The sequence below is a fragment of the Camelus dromedarius genome, chromosome 6 (genome assembly GCF_036321535.1).
Source record: "Camelus dromedarius isolate mCamDro1 chromosome 6, mCamDro1.pat, whole genome shotgun sequence".
NCBI classification, from domain to species: domain Eukaryota; kingdom Metazoa; phylum Chordata; class Mammalia; order Artiodactyla; family Camelidae; genus Camelus; species Camelus dromedarius.
Genome location: NC_087441.1, coordinates 53,882,411 through 53,904,714, shown reverse-complemented (window position 1 = coordinate 53,904,714; position 22,304 = coordinate 53,882,411). Strand labels below are relative to the sequence as shown.

The following is a 22,304-nucleotide window of genomic DNA, read 5'->3' as shown; positions in this document are numbered from 1 at the left end:
CTGCATGGGGCACAGCCTGAGCGGGGCCATCGCAGCCCTCGGGGGCAACCTTGCGCAGCCATACACAGAGGAACTGGCCCCAGAGGGCGGAGGAGCCGACTGCTCTGCAGGCCCTGCTCCCGGCTGGCACTGGGAGCTAGGTTGGAAGCAAAGGATGTGATGTAAACTGTTACTGGGCAGAAGTGCCTTAGGCAGAAAAGGACAAAGTGAACCTAAGAAAATACCAACTCTCACTTACTCCAGTGAGCAAGAGGACCCTGTAACCCTGGCCTCACTCAATCTCCTTGCTTTCCAACTCTGGCCAGGAATCCATTTGTATTTCAGACCAGTCGTGGGTAGAAGAGATATGAAAAGAAGGGGGAAAAAAGGGATTCTAATGAAGATGTTGCCTGAGGGGAGGAATCCCAGTGCAAACAGGACAGGAGTTCAGTTACGCAGAAGCAACAGGTATTGCTGGGAGAACCCAGCCAGGCAGTGACGAGCACTTAAACCAAGATCCTTCCACAGGGAGAAGAGCCCTGCTCAGAAGGTTGAAGGACTGGCATCCCCAAAGGTCTTGGAATGTGCCTCTAGGGATTTGAGTAGCTAAGGACCAAAAATGAAAGCAGTTAGGACTGAGAACCACAATAAAGTTCACTGTTTTTGCACTCTGGCTACAGCGATGTCGAGGAAGGTAGACTGCGTGCCACGTGCTGTGCTAACACCCTCCATACAGTGGAGCAAAGAGTTAAAGCCAGTTAGCTTCCTCTTACTTTCCCGAGAACCGTCCACCTGTTCTGTCCCTTGTAGCCTGATGGAGAGATTCCAGGAATCCAGTAAAGAGAGAAACCATGCACTAAGTGATAGTGAGATTCGCAGCCCCCTTTGAAATTTCCCGCAGTGCCCCTCCAGGGGCTGCTAACTTTGTCAGCCATGAGCCAGCGACAGCATGTCTAGGCAGATAAAAAGGATTCTTTGGTATCTTTTGTTCCCCTGCTTTTCTCTTCACAGCCAATAACTCCAGCCTTTGGCTCCTCAGCATCATGGAAGAACCCATCTCTTTGGGGACACACACCCTAATTACCTTTCTCTGATCCACAGGATGCTTTAGTACAGTCTTCACAAGAATATTTTGTGTAACTATTAATATTTTGAAGTCTTTGGAAATCTAGAAAAGTAGGGTACTCTGTTAAGTGAATAAAACCTTTTTTTAGCTATAATTGTGGTCATGTAAAAATACACATGCAATCAGGAATTGAAAACTAAAAGAAATTGCCCCTTAATTTCCATGCTCTTGTTTAGTAAAGATTTTCTTCCTGATTCTTATTTGATTCCCTAATATGTTCATGTGACATTTTCATGTAGCCCTGATAAGGCAGACACTATAGCATTACATTTTTAAAAATTTATTGAAGTATAGTTGGTTTACAGTGTTTTGTTCATTTCTGGTGTACAGCATAGTGATTCAGTTATGTATATATATATATATATATATATATATATATTTTCCTTTTCTTGTTCTTTTTAATTACTGGTTACTACAAGATATTGAATATAGTTCCTGTGCTATACAGTAGGACCTATTTTATATATAGTAGTTTGTATCCTGAACTCCCAATTTATCCCTCCACCCCTTCTTCCCCCACTGGTAGCCATGAGCTTGTTTTCTGTGTCATTGAGTCTCTTCCTGTTTTGTAAATAAGTTCATTTGTGTCATTTTTTTTTTTTTTTAGATTCCACATGCAAGTGATAGCATATGGTATTTTTCTTTCTCTTTCTGGCTTAATTAGTATGACAATCTCTAGGTCCATCAACATTGCTGCAAATGGCATTATTTTTTATGGCTGAGTAGTATTCCATTACACACACACACACACACACACACACACACACACACACACACACACACACACACACACACACACACCCAGACACACACACACACACCCCACATCTTCTTTTTTATCCATTCATCTGTCGATAGGCATTGAGGTTACTTCCACGTTTTGGCTATTGTAAATAGTGCTGCTATACATTGGGGCGCATGTATCTTTTCGAATTAGAGTTTCCTCCTGATATGTGCCCAGGAATGTGATTGCTGGGATCATATGATAAGTTTATTTTTAGTTTTTAAAGGAATCTTCACACTGTTATTCATAATGGCTGCACCAAACTACATTCCCAACAGTAGCATTACATTTTGATGATCATTGAAACTGTATTTATTCTGGACAACAGAATACTTTCCCCTGGAGACCTGAGCATCAGGTGTGGCAGCAGAGTGACAGGAGTCTTAATTGGAAATGCTTTCCCGTGCACTCTCCCTTTAGGGACAGATGTGTCACTTTACATGAGAAAAAGTCCCCATGAGGTTTACTTATAAACATAACCTGGTTGAGCTAAATAATAGCACATGGAACAAATCTGGGAGAATTTTTTCTTAAATGCTTCTCGGGAGCAATGTTAAGACTATTCAGAGGCTTTAATATTTTAGCTGCAGAATCGTTTCTTCACCTGGCAGTGCCTACGGAAGCCTGGCAAGTAAGAGGCCCCCAAGGCACCTGCTGTGTGCCCCAGGCTCTAGAGCACACAGTCTGACATCCAAATTGTAAGGAAGGATATTTTGAATTGTGCAGAAAGTGATTATTTCCTTCTCACGTTAATTCTTGTCAGAGCTGTGCCAGAGTCCATATCTGGATCGCTGACATAGAAAGTTTGAGAAGAGTGAAATGAAGGGAAAAAGTTTGAACTCCATCAATGAATTTTTACTTTCTTGGATCTTTTGGAAACTCTGTATCACTTACCTTTTGGAGAGATTTTCTCTTTTATCAGAGGATTATTGAAATAAACAAGCAGGTGTATCTGCTTACTGTTTTGGGGTGTGAATGTTACATGTTCCCATTCATGGTTTTCTAGACAATGTCAACCGACTTGACAGACAAGAACCATATGCCAAATGGAATTTTTACAGCTTTTCAAGAAGTCAAGTAAAATAACATATCCTTGACATGGTTAAGGACAGGTTGGAGACCTAAACGTTTATTGTGAAAAAATGAAAGTGAGATTTTAAAAGTCCAGGTCCTGACTGACCCCCAGAAGCTTACCTTTCTCAGCTGAGGACCCAAGAACAACATCACTGGACCAAAGCCTGTCTGTTGCTCATGGAGAACAGTTGATCCAGACAAAGCGAAGTCATACGGGAGGGCCTCTCACCTGTAGAGCAGGGTCAGTTCTAACTGCCCGTCTCCACCTCCTGCCAGCCTGTTCTCCCTCCTGAAACCCATGTGTGCTGTTTGATCAGAAAGGATCAGAGTGTCATTTTATACTGTGGGCATTACAAAGCCGTATGCTCAGCATAACAATGTTTAAAAATGTCTCTGTGTGAGGAAGTGTAACTGTGGCCACACTTGTGAGGTCAGCTTTCCAATATGGTAATAAAACTGATGTTTTGATTTTTTAAAAAGTGTTTCCTGGTTTTTCCCTAATAATTTGCAAGTTTGAGTTTTCTTAGTTGTCTGACAGTCACTCTGCAGAAACAGAAAGGCCCCCTCACCCACCCAACATTTGATTTAGATATTGAATTGGGTAACACCACACATGCACCAGGAGCATAGGAAAAGGTTTATTACTCTTATAATGAGGATTTCTGGGGGGAAAAAAAAGAGTGGGTCAAAGAGGTCCAAAAATGGCTTGAGAGAGCAAGTAGGGGCGATTGGCTTCAGTTTTGTTAGTGTTGGGGGTGGGGCTGGAGGGTGGTTTGAACTTCCCACCAGCATCAAGGAAGAGAACGCTCAGACTTTCTTGTATTTCCCCCTGGGTGCAGAGCAGGCAGGGAACAGGGAGTGGTGAGGCTTGAGAGCTGTCAGCAGTCACACATGATCAGTGGAGTCAGACTCCAGTACATTAGTCTAGCATTTTACTTGAGTGTTAGTCACATTTTAGGCACAAACATTGTCCTTTGGGACATTGTGAAACTCGAGTCACTTAATGAAAACAAAATGGGTTTGAACAGTATGCGTCCAGCCTTTATAATCTTTCTTGGCATTAATTCTGGGCCGAGGAGCCCATTGTGGGCCAAGGTGCTCGAGCTCCTGTGTACAGAACATGCACACTGATAACACTCTGAGGGGCTCTGGATAGCTGAGGGGAGGTTAGATGACAAGGTTGAGCGGGGCCTTTCTATATTGTCACCTGTCTTCATTATATGATTCCATTTAAATGAGCTGGATTTATTGCCCTGCAGTTCTGCCTTGTTCTTCTCACACTCTGCCTCCCACCCTGATCCTACTGCCAGTGTAGGGAATAAAAAGAGAAGTATTTCCTGTATGCTCTTGAGAATGGTTTTATTGTCATAAGTGGGGCAATAAACAATCAGCTCTTTTCTGTTTGACGTCCTCCAAAGACATCATTAGAAACAGCTAATATCCAGCAACTCAGAATAGGAGGTCAGCCCCTTAGTTAACTCAGGGTGGATTTTGTGCTTCTGTGCACTTGTTTCTCTTTTGTTTCAGCAGAAAGTTCCGTTGCTAAACATTTTTTATTTTATCCATCTGAAAGTTTTCCTTTGCTGTGGTAGATGAGTAGCAACTCCTGTTTGGAATATTTCTAAGCATAAATCATTACAGTTGTGTTACTGGAATTTCTGAAGGTTGGCTGCACTCAGAATCATTCCCTAAAGAAATTCTGACTCTTCCTTTAGGTGTTCCATCAAGTGAAGGAAGGGTAACAGTTTATTTAGTGAAGAATCTTGATTAGCTCCTTAGTTTTCCTAAGAAGATGTCAGTCTATTGATGGCTTTTTAAAGGACATGAACTTTTCCTCTTACTCAGCAAAAGAGAATGACCACACTCCAGCGTCAGCCTGTTTGCTAGACAGCTCTCATTAAAAATTCATAGGGAGCGGGGAGGGTATAGCTCAAGTGGCAGAGTGCATGCTTAGCATGCACGAGGTCTTGGGTTCTATCCCCAGTACCTTCTCTAAAAATAAGTAAACCTAATTACTCCTCCCAAAACAAAACAAAACAAAACAAAAAGTTCATAGGGAGAAATTATATACATAATGAATTCCCAGAAGATATGCAGCCTGTCCATCTAGCTTGGTGGTTCTCAACCTCATCTATCAGGCTTTAATATAGAAAGGCCACCTTTACTGTCCTAAAATGAGATTCCTAAAAATATAACTTACACACAGATTACTCTAAACATCAGTAAGTGTGTCTTAACCATATATAAAGAACAAACAGAAGGAAAGAAAGTATAGTGAAAATAATACATATTTCAGTAGGTACAGGCTAGAGCACAACTCTTCAGAAGATGTAAGAGTCGCCTGTCCACAGCCACAGGTAGAATCATTATGCTGGGACAGCTGCATACAGACACAGACTGACACGTGGCTCTTTTGCTGGCACCTGAGATACCACAAGGGCATGCCCCAGGTGACATGATTTTCTGAAATAGTGAACAACTCTTAGTAAAAATCCGTACAAAACAATAGTCTTCTCTTGGTTTCTACTGTGGTAGCATTCCTTGAAAATTCAGTGTTATCTTAACACAAAATCAACAACAAATTGTGTTTATATGTAAAACACAGTTCAATTCTGGGCTTTGAGTTTCATAAACACGTTTTTCACTTATGTGCATGTCCAGCAGGGCATTCAGATGTTCAGGAGATAGGACCATTTTTTGTGGCTGGTGGCTGTCCTGCACATTACCTAGCCACTGCCCATTAAAGACCAATAGTGTCCCCCCTCTTGGGGCAACCAAATATACCTGCATGCATTTCCAAATTGCTCCCAAATGGTTGTCCTGCCTCCAGTGAGAACCACTGCACAACAACTCTAAATTTTATGCCTGGATCAAGGTATCAAGGTAGAAAAATCAGAAAACTGAATGTCTGAATTTTGAAGAGTCTCATTATTCCACCTTTTACGCAAAGCTTTATAAAATACACTTATGATGGTATTAAAAGTCTCACCAGGTAAATCATTCAATGATACTCTTAATGTCTGCAGGAAATTCTTCATTAGATTTCAGAGCCTGGAGAAGCTAGAATTCATGTTAGTATTTTCATTTTTATATCTTGTATTAGGCTAAATTTCCTTTTTTAGCTTTGATGCTGGGAAGCTTAAAGCCATACTTGTGGCTCACTTTTAATAGTTATGAGGATATACACACACCCACATAATATATCTGCTCTGCTGACCTCATATTACTTTTTATTTCCTATTTTCTCCTAGCTCGAGTTATTTATATTCCTAATTTTTCAATACTTGTACTGATGCCTCAGATCCTTCTGAAAATGTGTATATGTAAATAAATAAATAAAAAGATTTGGAACCTCTGTCTGAAAGTTTTTGGACTCCCAGCAGTACTTTAGTGTTATTTGTAGGCACGAATAAAGTGGTGCTGCACCCCATTAGTTCTGCCTGCAAACATGGATGTCTCCACAATCCCACGTTGTCCCGTGAATAAGTCATTCTACTTGCTTCCTAATTTTTTACATCCTTATTTTGAGAACTAAAATTGAAAGGCATGCAAATTCTGTAAAAATAAATGACTATTATTTATCACTTTTTGAAAATGAAAAAAAATCACCCAAGTGTTTACATAGACATAAGGAAGAATAAAAGTAAAAAGCATTATTCACCCAAACTCTCACTTCCATACACATTATATATTATCTTTCTATTTTTTTCTCTGGCCTTTGCCCATATACTTGTATTTTATATATATATATATATATATATATATATATAAATAAAATAAAATTATATATATATATATAATTTTATACAGACTTTTGGTATTATAATTTACTTCAGTGTCTTTTCTGGAATTAGATAAAAGTGCCTTTATCCATAAATGTATAGTATATAAATAATGCTGCCTTATTGTAATATAATTTTTTCTTTCATTCGTATTATTTTAAATAAATTCATAGGCCTGGGATTACTTGATTAAGAGGAGGAACATATTTTTTGTGAGATGGCCTTCTGAAGGAGTTTTGCAATAACTGCTGTTGGGCAATGAGCTTTTTAAACTTCTTTCCCTAGAAAAGAATTCTTGAGCCCTCTGCTGGAAGCATGTAGTATTTGTATGGAGTGGTAGTATATGGGAGTTTTACCATTCCAAGTGTAAGATTTGTAAAAAGAAAATAACTTGATAGCAAAAATATATGGCCTTTGTGGTTAATTTCGAGATAAAAAATATAACTTGCTGAATAAAACTTTTGAGAAGATCTATATTGCAAGTAGATATTCAAATATTGCATTTGAGTAAAATAATGATGTGAACTTTCAAATGAAGGGCTAATTCAAGTGCATTGAGTGTCCTAAGATCATTTGTGAATATTTTATTTCCTTTTTATACTTTATAAAAACCATCTATATATGGTTTATTCCCAAACTGAGACCCATTAATTCATTAAATATACCTAATGAGCACCTATTATGTGTTAAGGACTTACCAGATGTTAGGAATGCATTGATGAAGAAAATGCAATGAACGCTTTTGCAGAGCAGATTGAGCAGTGAATGGAAACACCAAGTCAGCATACCATTGCCTTTATTAGAAATGAATTACCAAGTAGCCTGAATTATTTCTGTGTGGAGCATGGTGAAGTATCTGAGAATGTTCAGTGCTCCAAAAGTTGCACTAGGAGTTTGGGATTTGCAGAGACTAACTACTATGTATAAAATAGATAGACAACAGGGTCCTACTGTACAGCATAGGGAATTATATTCAATACCTTGTGATAGCCTATCATGAAAAAGCATATGAAAAGGAATATAGATATATATATATATATATATGAATCGGTATGCTGAGCACTAGAAATGAACACAACATTGTAAATTGACTATACTTCAGTTTTTTTAAAAAAGTTGTGCTAGTTCAGATAGAAGGATGAATAATCAGGCTATAGTTCTTTGTAGAGTCCTACCTGCATTTTACTTTACAGGGAGAAAAGGTAGCCCTTTGATATATGGTGATTGAATAGATGTAGCTCGTGAAAAACTGATTATAGCCGGGCAACCTTATGTTAGCATGTATCTGTCAGGGTAGAAACAGTTTGGCAGAGACCAAAGATTATAGCCACTGACCTTGGAAGGAACCAAGCTTGATTCCAGCCTGTGGCAACTTTGGAGAATTGTGGACTGATAAGTATCAACTCTGCTGACTGTTGCTGGAAAAAATTACTGTTTTCACTTCAAATCCATGATCCCAAATCTCAGATGAATACTCATCCTTGTCAGGCAATGCTAATTTGTTGTCCTAGTAAATTTTCTTTCCTCCTCTCCCAGAGAAGTTTTTCATTTAGTCTCTTCTCAAACCCTAACCCCCTCTCATTACCCTACCTCCAGTACATATACCATAAGGGAACTCACTTTCCATTGAGAAGGTAGATGTAGGCAGGGAGATCTTCATCTTTGCACTATCGAATCTCCAAACCTCCCTGTTTCTGTGCACTTATTCGGTGTTTTCCCATCTTTTACGGTGTAAGAGGCATCCTTGTATTGTCAAAGGTTAATCTCTCCACTTAAGCTCTGGATACTACTCCCTCTTATCCTGTCAGACATCACTCCTGTAAACCTCATTTCTGTCTCTTGCATCATCAGTTTCTCCTTCTCCACTAGGACATTCCCACCAGTGTATAAACATGCTTTTTTGTTCATCTTCCAAAATCCCTTTCTTGACCTTGTATTTTTCTTCAGCTACCATTTATTCCTCTGCTTTCCTTCACAGCAGAGCTTTCAAAAAGAGTTGCACTAACGTAGTCACTTTTCCATTTATGAAGTCTGGAGACTTCCATCCTCAGTGTCCTTTGAAGCTGTCCTTGACAGGCACAGATATTGCCAAACCAATTAGATGATACTGTCAGCTTCATTCAGCACAGCCAACCTGCCTCTCCATTGAAACCCTTTGTCTCTTGGCTTCCTTGGCACCATACTCTGTGGGTTCTTATTTGGTGCTCGCCATCATTTTTTCCAGGTGTCTTTGCTTGCTTCTTTCCACCATAGGCTCTGGATTTGGCATGTGTCAGGACCGTCCTGTTTGGTCTCACCAGCTTGCTTGATAGTGTCACCCAGACCCATGTTACTTGGTGCAATCTTATACTCTTGATTGCCAGTCCCTATCTACACTCCAGCAAGCTTTTTCTGTAAAGGGTCAGATAGTAAATAAGTTAGTCTTTGCAGGCCATATAAAACTCTATTGTAACTACTCAGCTCTGCTGTTGTAGCATGAAAATGGCCAGAGACAAGTATGTAAAAGAATAAATCTGGTTATTTTCCAAAAAAAGTTTATTTATGGAAACTGAAATTTAAATTTCATATCTTTTTTTTTTTTACATATCAGAGCATATTATTCATCTTTGGGGTTTTTCTCAGCTATTTTTAAAGGTTAAAACCATTCTTAGACATTAGTACCCCAAAATGAAATACTCAGGAGTAAATCTATCAAAATGTGAACAAGATCTATATGACAAAAATTTGAAAATTCTAATAGAAGAAATCAAAGAACTAACAAAATGGAAAGATAGTCCACGTTCACAGATAGGAAGACTCAGTATTGTTAATGTGTCAGTCTTCCCTTGATCTGTAGACTCACTGTAATCCTATTCATAATCCTGGTAAATTATTTTGTGGATATTGACAAACTGTTTCTGAAAGTTCTGTGGAGAGGCAAAAGACCCAGAAGAGCCAACATAATAGTGAAAAAGAACAAAGTTGGAGGATTGGCACTACCTGACTCCAAGAGTTACTATAAAGCTGTAGTGATCAAGACAGTGTGGTATTGGCTGGAAAGAGCAGACAGATCAATGGAACAGAATAGAGACCAGAAATAGGCCCAACGTAAATGTAGTCAACTGATCCTTGAAAAAGGAGCAAAAGCAGTACAATGGAGTGAAGATAGTCTTTTCAACAAATGATGCTGGAACAACTGAATAGCCTCATGCAAAAAAAAAAAAAAAAAATCTAGACACAGACCTTAACAGTGTAATAAAAAATTAACTCAAAATGGACCACAAACCTAAATGTTAAATCAAAACTATAAAATTTTTAGAAGATAGCAGGAGAACACTTAGATAACCTTGGAGATGACTCTTTAGATACAACACCAGAGGCACAACTCACAAAAAAATAAAATTGATAAGCTAGATTTAACTCAGATTAAAAACTGCTCTGCAAGAATCAATATCAAGAGAATGAGAATCAAGACAGATTGGGAGAAAATATTCACAAAAGACACATCTTACAAAACTGAACATGTTCTTACATACGATCCAGCAGTTGTGCTCCCTGGTATTTATCCAAAGGAGTTGAAAACATAACACTCACACAGAAGCATTCATACGTATGTTTATAGCAGTTTTATTCATAATTGCCAAAACGTGGAAGCAACCAAGATGTCCTTCAGTAGGTGAATGGATAAACTGTAGTATACCCAAACAATGGGATATTTTTCAGCACTAAAAAGAAATGACCTATCAGACCATGAAAAGACTTAAGGAGGAAACTTACGTGCATATTATCACTAAGTGAAAGGAGCCAATCTGAAAAGTCTCCATACTTTGGGATTCCAACTATATGACATCCTGGCAAAGATGATAGTAAAAAGATAAGCGGTTGCCAGGGGCTGAGGGGAGGATGGGATGAATAGGTGGAGCACAGAGGAGTTTTAGGGCAGTGAAAATCCTCTATATGATACTATAATGATGGGTACATCTTATACATAGATCCAAACCCAATTCCAGGAGTGAACCCTAAGGTAAACTATGGACTTTGGGTGATCATAATGTGTTAATGTAGGTTCGTCAATTGTAACAAATGTACCATTCTGGTGGGGAATCTTGATAGTGGGGGAGGTGATGCAGTGTGGGGGCCGGAGGTATACGGGACTCTCTGTACTTTCTGCTCAATTTGTTGTGAACCTAAGAGTGTCTAAAAATCAAGTCTATTAATGAAAAATAAATCTCTTTAAACGCAAGTAAAAAAATTTGTCTTAAACCATTCTTAGCTCACAGGCCATACAAAAATATGTGGAAGGAAAACTTGGTCTGGGACTTGTGGTTTACTAACTAGACTTACATATTTCTGTCCACTTAACGTATCTCTATTGCAGTGACTCATAGCCATCACAAACTTAACGTATCCCCCAAATGGGACTTTTGATCTTCCCTCCAGACCTGTTTCTGCCTTTGTTTTACCCTTGTCAGTTGATAGTACTACAGTCTACCCAGTTGGCTAAAACCTAGACTCTTAAGTCCCATATGATGAGGAAACTTGTCATGTTTATGATAATACCCACGGTGCCTAGAAGAATGCCCAGAACACGGCAGCAACAGAAAAGATTTGCTGTTTGAATGTGTGAATTTCTCTGCCTTCAGTTTCTTCCTGTACCTCTGGGGATAATATTTACCTTGCAGGAGTGAGGAGTTGGGAGGAGCATAAGGAGAGATACCATAGATGAAATTACCTCACATGATGCCTGGTCCATAGTAGGAAGTGTGTAAACACTAGAAATACAGGTCATTATTTGTGAAGTAGATTTATTCCTTATGGAATTAACAACGAGAATAATAACAATAGCAACCACCATAAATTTTTTTTTTTTACCCGATGGAACATGCCAGGCATTATTTTAAGAATTTTACCTGGGTTATCTCATTTGATCTTTATGTAGACTTGATGAAAATAGGTAATAACCGTTTTCCTTTTTTTATATGATAGTGCTAAAACCATGCATGTCAATGACTTGCCAACGTTCCTGCAGTGGCCCCTAGAGCCATACTTTTACCTCCATTCCTTATAAAGCAAATGCAAGGAGTTCCCCCAGTGAACATGGAATTGGGTATTAATGATGTATTTTTTATATGAAAAGTTAGTTTGCAGCTTCCTTCAATGAAATGTGGCACCCCTAGCCAAGCGCTGCTACAGCACCCCGTGCCCGCACTGTGACTGCACCGCAGCATAGTGATTCCTGTCGGCTCCTCGCTGCTCCCGCTCGAGCACCCAGCAGTGACACAGTGGCAGCCAACTATCAATGAACGTTGGCACCAGCCCTGTCCATTCTCCCAGAGACCTTCCATCCTTGGATGTCAGTATTTTAAAGTACCGTTGCCTTCCTCTTTGGTCGTGCTAGCATTGTAAGTAACCAGCTCTGTGTGGAAAGGCCCAGCTTCATTAATAAAGCTCTGTGGGATAAAGCCTCCCATGTTCATCACACTTGAAAGAACACCGGTTATGAAAGTGAGTCTTAATAATTAATTTGGCTTTTCTTGTAACCTGTAATGACCTCCATGTTTCATTATATTTGATTGCTGGGACTGCTTCTTTCTCTTAAAGTTAGAAACTATCAAAAATGTGTTCTGCTTTTTCAAATAATTGGGCCATATTTTTAAACTAAGTATATATAATTCATCCTTACATTTTGTTAAATAATACATTTTGTTAATTTAAACATAATGAAGAAAACGATGCTGGAAATGACTTTCTGCCAGAACTATTGATCTTAGAGCTCTGAAATGCCAGAAATTATGCTAATGGGGGGGGCAAAAGAAAATGGGGGTTGCTCATACAATATGAGGGGACAAAGGTTTTTCATATGAAGAATTATTTCACATCTTCACTGAAAAGAGGCATCTCCAGCCAAGTGCTCCTAGAGCTTGCCATAGCATTAATTATACCGCAGCTTGATAATTCCCCCTGTCTCTTTTCTCTTTACTTGAGCACCTAGCTCGAGTATTTAATCCATCACCCTTCCATATGTCCTCAAATAGGAAAGGAAGAATGAGGAGCAGCATCTATAGATCTTTAAGTTGCATTAGTGGTAATAAATGAAATTTTTGCAGGGTAGCATGTAGCTTCTCAGTGCTGTAAAATTAGTGTCCTTGTCTGCTCTAAGGTTTCTTTTTGGCATCTTAGACAAGGCTATGCTTCTGCCAACCATCTGTAACCTGAGAAACTTCAAGTGAACTGAATGAGGGTGTGTAAACTTGTGAGGGAAAATAATAGAATCTCCAAGTGATTTCTGCACCTTTCTTTTTTTACTAGTATGTTTTTATTATGGTTTCGCCATTGCGGTTTTTAACATTCTTTGAAAATACCCTGAAAAATCAAATCTAGTTTTCTTTTTTCTCACATGCTAATAGATGGAAAATGTGATTGGTTTTTCATGACTTGAAAATAAACTAGTATTTTTAAATATTTGATATTGAGATCTTTTAGAAATTTGTACAAGTGTACTATGTTTGGAAGAAAGCCACCTGACAAAATTTGTAAATTAAGGAATCAATAATCAAATCACGAATTTGTTATATACAAACTCTGACCCCAAGGCTTATCTTTATTTGGACATATTACTACAACTATTAGTTAAAATTTCGATTGTGTCCTTTTATTTAACTCCTCCAACTAGATAATCCTTGTTGAGGATTAGCGTGTGACCAGGGTCTCCCGCGGAGGCTTTTGATATCCTCTACCATTTTCCCCAGGAACTTTATTTTTCAAGCCTGTACATTTCTTTAGTAAATAATTCCTAAGGTATTCTTCTAGGATGTTCAACAGCAATGAACAGGAAATAGGATAGACCTTGTAATCAATGTCTCAACGTAAAACATAAGATCAGACACACATAACTCATTCAGGGCAAAAGCACTCAGTTACATCAAGAAGAAACAGATAATAGTTAACACTTACTGCAGATTTGTATAAGGAAATGCTGTGCTAATAGCTATGGCCTATATTCTGATTGCCTGCACAATATCCATTCCCTCTTTTTTCTTCATGTAGAACTCCAGTTTAATTTGGGACAGTACTGCATCTAGCTGTAAAACTCAATTTCATAGGTTCTTTTACAGCTTACAGCAACATCACCTAGACCTGGCAGAGGAAATGTAAATGGAAGTATTTGTGGTAGTGTTTACAGGAAATCTGTTCTTTTCTAATAAATAATGACAAACTCAGCTGGCCCATGATTTTTTTACCCCGTTCTTTGTGTTTTGAGTGCAGATGCAATGCCTGGAGGTATGGCATCCTTTTTGTGACCACAGGTTAAGACTGGCCAAGTAGGAAAATAAGATCCTGGTTTGTTAGTGTTCCAAGCTGCCTAATCCGAGTATCATGAGGAAAATAAGTCCCAAATTGTTTAAGCCATTTTGCTGACACAGCCACACACGATTGTAATGATACATACGTACTTTCTCAGTCCTTAAGATAATATTTTGAAGTAGATATTTTCATTGTGCAGGTGAGGAAACTGAGGCAGGTAGAACTGAGCAGTTTTCCCAATCGCATTCTGCCAGCAAGTGTAGGAGCCAGGATTTAAAGTCAGGTGGTGTGGCTGGGAGCCCATGGGCTTACTGCATTAGATACCTGTGGTGGTTTGGAGTCCCAGGAGATTAATTTCAGCTGCAGATTGGGGTGAAGGAAGATCTTGCAAAGCTTTGTAGAGGGGATGGACTTAGAGTTAAATCTTGAGGAATGGGCAGGATTTTGACATATAGAGATTGAAGAAGTTAGGAGGAGGGCATTCATGGTGGAGAAAAAGGTATTTATTGCCTGTTTGTGGAGAACAGTGGGCTGTTGGCTTTAGCAAAAGGACCATAAAGTTGCAGAATTGGAAATAAGTTTTAAAAAGTAGGTTGGGGCCACATCATGAGAGTTTCTGAATACCAAGACAAAAAGGTTGAACTATGTTCATAAATTGGGACCTGATTTATGGAGAACTACTGAATTCTAATCAGTGTTACTCAGATCAGGCACTTCAACAGAAATATTTATGAAAATTTCCCAGAATTATCAAGATACCTAGACAGTATAATGCATATGTTTTATTATTCTTATTTGAATTTTTTTTTCCCTGCTTAAAAATAAGATGACAGAGAGATGCAGTACATGAGTGATTTAGAAAGTACTTTTCGTTTAACCCTAGGCGCCACCTTGTGGTTAAAAAAATCCTTACTGTAATGGTTTTGAAACAAACCTGAACAGATGGCAATTTCTCATAGCTAGATCTTACGGGTCATATTCTGTCTGTAAGACATCTCTTGAAGAACTTTCTGCAAAGAGTTTTATGTGTCTTGAATATCTTATCATTTCAAAGTTATATATGCTGTTGTATTCAATTTACTTGTTTTGGTTTCTAAGTTCAAAATTGTGATCATTTACCGCTTTTGCTATACTATACAGAAAAAAATTCCCAAAGAAACAAAGTATAAAGAAGAATAAATCAGCTCATTTATTTTTATAAATATCCTCAGGCCACATCTAATTTGCTGTTACATGAGTGCTTTCAAAAGTGCTTGTGTTTCTGTGTGCACAATTGTGTGTGTGGTAAAGTCCTTTGTTGTCTGGCTTTAATGTGTTGGATTCCTTCAGGCTACTCTATCCATAAACCTGGGAGGAAGTAATTTAAACACCCCCTAAAGCAAGAAATGAGGAAGATAGCTTTGAAGAACTGAGATACAAAATCTTCTGAAGATGCCAACTCACCTGTTCATAAAGCAGGGAAAAAAAGTCACACCGACACTTGCCATGGCTACTAGAGGTAGTCCCTACCAGAAGCTAATCCAAGAAGCAAGGTTAAAGTGGGAGGGAAAGTAAAAAGAAGAAAAAGAACAAGAAGGCAGAATTTAAAAGATGGGCAGATCCTGGTGATTTGGGAGAAGGAGCAGAAGAAGGAAGGGCAGGAACGCCCTGGGGTCTGTGCTGCATCAGTCCGAGCCCCGCCCTCCCAGGGTGGGGCCAGGTGAGGCCTGGGCACTGAAGGAGAGGGCCCTCCCATTGTACCCTGTGCAGGATCTCACCTCACTCCCCACACTCTCCTTCATGAGTGTCTGACCTCGTGGACTGCCTGAGGATATTGCTGGGACCAGGAGCCCCGGTCTCATTCCAGGTTGGAAGGCCTTTAATAGAGATCATGCAGATTCAACCCTGCTTGGATTGGTGGCCGGAGGACACCTTTGGACTGAGTATTCTAGAGTGCTTCCTTCCGGCAGGGCCATTGGACCACTTCATGACTGAATTCTGATGTAGTAACTCTCACTGGTATATTTAGAGACTACCTTCAACTGCAATTGTGACTTTTACCTCTGTTACCTTGCCACACCTACCTGGTGTCACCCTGACCACAGCCACTGGCCAGTTCTTATCCTCATTTGATCAAAATAAGGGCAGAGTCTCAGTATTTGGGGCAGGGGTCAGCTGTGGACCTTTCCTCAGTTCACATGGCCTGACTTGCCATCAGCTGCAGGAAAGCTCCTGTATTGAAATTGTCTCCTCCCCAGCTAGTACTGTCCAGCTCCCATCTTCCAATTGCAGCCCCCATGTTCTGTTACCTGGAGGTCAGCTGTGGGTGGGTGGCAGGGAGAGAATACTCCACACAGATGGCCTGTGAGCAGGAGGCGCTTGTGGGCACCTGAGATCCCAGCGGAACCTCTCTGTCCCCAGTTCGGCCCCCACGGGGCAGGCGAGCATCACTGAGGAAAGAGGCCACATCTGGCCCCATTTGGTGGCTTTAGTCGTTTTCACCTTCCCCTCTGCTTTCTGGACCACCTGGCTTTAAGCATCCTGCACCTCTTGATCTCTTTTGTTGTTCAGACACTTGCCTTGTCCACTGTTGATACCTCGTCTGAACTGTTTGATAAGTGACTAGATGTGTCAAGCCTCTAACATCAGCTCCCACTCCACCACACTGGGCTCTGGACTCTCAGGGGGACACCCTTCCTCCCTGTGTGCTTGGCTTGGAGGATCCTTCCTTCTGTCTGTCCTGTTGAGTGCCAGGTGGGATGTGGATCGGTATGTGTTTCTGAAAGGCCTAAATGTAACCAGCCTGGGCCCTGCAGCACTTAAACTTAGTGGTCTCAGTTGTCCTCCATAAACTGCTGTGTGTGAGGTCCCTTCTGCAGAAGGCGATTTTCACCCCGTTCTTCTAGGCAGGCGACAGACAAATTCACCAAACTTTAAGTTGTGAGGTAATTGAACCCTCGTTTACTTTCCTGCCCAAACACAAATTCTCTGGAAAAATACATGAGAACAACTAGTCACCAAAGTTCAGCAAAGCTGGATTTAAGAGTCTAGTGTAAATAGAGCTTGAAAATGCTGATTCTGTTTCCATAAGTGAGATCCAGCTTTCCTGGTAGGGTTTGGTTTTTTTTTTTTTTTCCTCTCCAAACCATGCCCTTTAAAAGCACTTAGGAATTTTCTGTGCTAAAACATCTTTTAGAAAAACTTACGTTATAATGAGAGAAGGAAAAAACCTACAGAGCAAAAAACAAAAAACAAAGACAAAAACAACCCCGGTATGGGTTTCTCCTGTGAGGGTTTCTCCGAGTGAGCCTGCTGGACGCGTTACCCATGCTGTGGAATATTCATCTTGTCTCTCTGTGATATCTGCCTTTGTGTTGGGCATTACCGAGCCTCGGAGGTTATCGCGAATGCCAGTTGTGTGAAATAAGCGCAACTGACAGGATTTAAAGGCTAAGACTAACCTTTCTAATCCATCTATTCCCCGCTCTGCGCCGTAGGCCATGCCTCTTCTGCAAGAATACGTTCGTCCTTGCTCCTGTGATGGGAGCTGCAATAATTTCCTGAATGTCAGTCAAAGCCTCTCTCCTCGAGGAGTTGGAGAAATTCAGGTTTCTCCTTCTGACTCGACGGGAAAGGAGCTATAAAGAAATTTTCAGAAGAGGTTGGTGTTTTTGCCACATGTACTTAACTTTTTCACGTCTTTAATAGTTCAGAAATAAAATTTGTAGTACTTCCTCCTCTTTTCTCTCTTGTTAGGCTAGTTAATAAAATTAATTCTGAATTTTCAAATGTATCTAAAGATGATTTAATTCATCAAAAAATTTTTACAAAATAAATCCATCAGTATTCAGTGAGTGCTTTTTGTTTGGCATCGTGCTGAGTGCTGGGGATACAAAATGGACCAAGTCCCTGCTCTCCTGGAACTTATATCCTAGTGAGTGGAGGAACAGAGAATCATTTAATAGACAAATGTGTATTGTGTTGAGAGGCATTAAGTGCTATGAAGAGGAATAAAATGAAGTAAGGAGACAGCAAATAGGGGTAATGGGGAGTCAGATGCTGTTTACCATAGCATGGTCAGGGAAGGCCTCTTGGATACAGTGATATCTGGATGGAGGTCTAAAGGACATGGGGCAGTGAGACTCGCTGATGTCTTGAGCAAGACTGATCCAGGCAGAGAAAACAGCTAGTTGTAAACACTAAGGTGCTCAGTGCATTCGAAGAACCTTTTATGGTACGATGAAGACTTGGAATTTTTTTCAGTGAAATAAGTCATCATTGGAAAGCTCTGAATAAAGGAGTGACATAATTTCATTTATGTTTTTGAAGGACCGTTTTGATTGATATTATTAAAAACAGTGCAAGGAAGAAAAGGAGAAATCAGTTCAACTAGTTAGGAGGCTATTATAGTAAGTCTAGGAAGCCAGCGGATTGGACTAGAGAGGTAAAGACGGAAGTAGTACTGAGTGGTGATTGGATCTGGAACTGTTTGAAGATAGAGCCAAAGGAGTGGCTGATGGATCAGACGTGAGGCAGGAAGAAAAGAAGAGGAGTCAAGAATGACTCTGAGAGTTGCCATTTTCTGAGATGGTAGGACTAGGGTAGGAGCAGGTGTGGTGGTTGGTGGAGAGGATGAAGAGTTCAGTTTGGAGCACGTTCGGTTTGAGCTGCCCATTGACATCCATGTGGTGATACAGAATGGGCTGTTGGATATCAGAGCCTGGAGTTCAAGGGTGAGGTTGGGGCTGGAGAAACCAAGTGGAGCAGATTCAGTGTACAGGTGGTTTTAAAGCCATGGGATTGCATGAGATCATCCTCAGAGTAAGAAGAGAGAGGAAAGAAGAGATCCAGGGACTGAGCTCTGGGCATCTCCAAAGCTTACAGGTTGGGAAGGAGATGGAGAGGAATGGCTATTGAAGCAGAAGAAACCAAGGGAGGAAGTGTTGTCCTCCAAGGGAAGAAATCATTTCAGAAGGAGAGCAATCAACTTTGCTAACTGCTGCTGGCTCAGATAAGATTATATATTGAGAAATGGCTGTTGGATTTAGAGGTCTCTGGTGACTTTGATGAGAGCATTTTTAGAGGAACAGCAGGAACAAAGCTCAATAGGAGTGGGTTTGAGAGAGAACAGAGCAGAGCAAATAGCAGTGTTTGTATGGACAACTTTCCTGAGGAACATTGTTGGGAAGGGGAGCCTGGAGGGATCTGTGGGGTCAAGGGAGGGAGTTGTTAGTTCTTCAGAGAAGAGCTATCATGACATATTTATATGCTGATGGGGATTATCATCCAATACAAAGACAACAGATAACGATGCTGGAAGGAGAGGGAACAGTATCAGACAGGAGGCATTGGGATCTAGTGTATTAGCGGAGTGTTGAGGAAAGTAAAGTGTGTGATACAGATCTGGGTAGGTGGGTTGGGAGATTTTGTGGTGGGAGCCTTTGGAAGACCATGAGGTTAGAATAAGGAGAGAGGGGAGGAGGTGGAGGCTTGCGGGGAAAGGGGCATGTGAGAAGTAGTGGCGTAGGAGAGGGAACTGACCCCATCAGTGTTTCCCAGGCTTTCCTGTGCATCAGAAGCACCAGTGGCCCTTCTTAAAATGCAGTTGCTGGGCCTCACCCTGAAAGTTTCTGATTCAATGAGGTCTGAGGAGGTGTCCAAGAATTTGCAGTTTTCCCAAGTTCCCAGGCGATGCTGATGTGGCTGGCCCAGAGACTAGACTTTGGGAGCCACTGGGCTTGGGAAATGAGTCAGGATGGTGAGAGCAGCACGAAAGGTCCCCTGGCCTGGGAGTCTTGCGTGTAAAGTGAGTTTAGTCAATGCAGTTGTGTTTTTCTCCAGCCCTGTGCAGCAGGTCAAGAGCTGGCCACGGTAGGCACAGCGCTGGACCTAACCAGAAAAAAACTGGTACCAGAATTGGTATCACCAGTGTATTTGGGAAGTTTTGCTTCTCTGTGATGCCTTTATATTCTGAAAATTCTATTTCTATATCTTATATTTCAAATAGAAAAGGTTAGAGAATCTGAGACTGAAAAGGAGAAAAATGAAAGTTGTGGTTGATGTTTACTGTTGTAGGACTTAGAAGTAAAATAGAGTAGTACCCACCTCTGGTCTCATATTTCAAGCAGTGTGAGCCCCCTTCCTCTAAAATACCTTCTAACCATACTGTTTCTGTGATCTACTGAGGAACAACGTTCTGAAATGTACTTTGACCAGCTAAAATTCAGCACCTTTGTATCTATGAGATTACATCCATCACAAACTGAATTTTAAGACTATAACATTGTTCTTTGGTTTTTTTTTTTCCTTTTTTTCTTAAATGGAGATACTGAGGATTGAACCCAGGACTTCGTGCATGCTAAGCACGCACTCTACCACTGAGCTATGGCCCTCCGCCCTGTTACGTTGCTCTTGGCAAATGTTCATATCCTCCTACAAAAATAAGTGGTAAAGTATAGAGCCTTACACACAGGAAATGAGGATTAGAAATGAGAACTCAGCTGTTAGAGTGGAGGCCACAGCTCATGAATCAAAATAGAAAAAAAGAACTGACTTCCATAGTAAGGAACAGTATTAATTCAGATATTGTATGTTAAGCAGCAGCTTAAATATAGCAAAGTTGCTTATTAAGCAAGTATTAATTTTTAAGTCATTGATGGTTTTCTTTTTATTAAAAAACAAACAGATTTTGTTGGAGCCTGGCGTGATCCAGGATGTGTTAGCAGCTGGCAGTCACCTACAGCTGTTGGAGCTTCTCAACTTATGTTCCCACTATCTCATCCAGGTATGTGAGCCTGCATCCCACTAATATGCCCTGCACATTCCTTCCCTCTGCAGCACCCCACCAGCTGGAGCCCAGTGACAGGTAAAATGGAAGGGGGGTGGTGGGAGATGTGGCCTGTGGTGGTAGAGTTTCTCCAGTACACCAGCTGAGAGGCTCCTGGGAGGGCTGGTGCAGCTCTTACGTGTCCTGTCTCATGTCCCTGACCCTCCCTACCCATCCCAGGTCCCCATTCCCCTTGGGCGGCAGAGTAACTCGGCAAACACACACAGGGTTCACCACGGGGGCCCTGGGAGATGACACTAGGAAGGGTCTTGATTTGAAGCAAGTCTCCGGTTACGGAAATGCATGAGAAGTTGGATAGTCATTGAAGGTTTCAGTAACAGTAACGTATCACAAAGTCATATATAATTCATTGCTGCACGAATGTCCCAGGCAGTGGTTGTTGGAGAAGTGATGAGTGATCTGTGCACTCTTGTCCCCGTTGTCTGGGGTGGTATGAAAGGCTCTGTGAAGAGGAGGGAGAGGAAACTCCCCTTCACCGAGCACCTGCCCCGTGTGCCCGCTGACGCTTCATGTTCGGTCCTCAAAACAACTCTGCGTGTTTATATAGGCAAAAAAAATCAAAGATTTGAAATGTACCCACCTTGCCCAAGGTGACACAACTGGTGAGTGATAGGCCTTTCTGATTCCAAAGACCCTTCTTTCCCTCTGGATGAAAACCCTTTGATTCAATAGGAAGGTCTGGAACATCTTAAGTAGACAGTACGGCTGTGAGTCTCTTCTCCTTTGCAGGAAGTTCAGCACTGATTCCCTATATTGAGATCTTCCCATTTCCTCCTCTGGCATGACTTTTTACTTGCATTTATTACAGCATTATAACAACAGTGAAGATAAATTAAAAAATAATAATAAATCCACATAATTTAATTCTGCTATCCTTGTGCACATGATATGATATTAGTAAGTAGAAAAACCCTATTTGTTTTTCTGCCGAATTACTTTATTTTCTTCCTAATCATTTCTCTAATTCTAAATATTGCCTCTACTTGTGTTACTCGTTAGGTCATTTCCAAAGCTCTTTCTCATATATCATCTTATTTCAACTTCCCAGCAACCTCAGGAAATGGGAACCAGTGCTTTCCAGGGAGACAGTGTGATACTGTCAGCTATGTTCACCTAAGGAGCATTTCAAGTACAGCAAATGAAAGTTCCATGATTATCTCAGCATATTTAATCTAACAGTAAATGTTGAACTATTTTTATCTTATTTTCCTTTCTTTTCCCCTCAATATTGTTGGGTGATATGGGAGAGCCGTTTTAATCCCTTCCTGCAAGTAACAAATGGGAATAACATAGAAAGGTTACAAGACTTCGGAGGTGTGTGTTTGACTTGTGAAATTGAAATTACTTTTATTTGACATTTCTACATCAAATATTGCAATTTGAGCTTTCAGCATCATCACCTGATTCACTTTTTCCATGGCAGGTAATAATCAATGATGTGTGTTGACA

The 22,304-nt window shown here is 40.5% G+C and overlaps 1 protein-coding gene across 7 annotated transcripts in view; it reads left to right on the top strand.

Moving 5' to 3' along the window:
• KLHL32 (kelch like family member 32) overlaps window positions 1–22,304 on the top strand; it is a 186,663-nt gene that overhangs the window by 86,834 nt on the left and 77,525 nt on the right. For 6 of the 7 annotated variants that reach the window (XR_004138209.2, XM_010983909.3, XM_010983914.3 and 3 more), the window contains exon 5: window positions 20,694–20,792. Coding sequence is in view for 6 of the 7 variants with exons in the window: in XM_010983909.3 (XP_010982211.1) it covers window positions 20,694–20,792 (99 nt within the window). In the remaining variant the exon portion in view is untranslated. Of the gene's footprint in view, window positions 1–20,693; window positions 20,793–22,304 lie in introns of those variants that run through there. The other variant, XM_064486831.1, reaches the window with a different exon arrangement.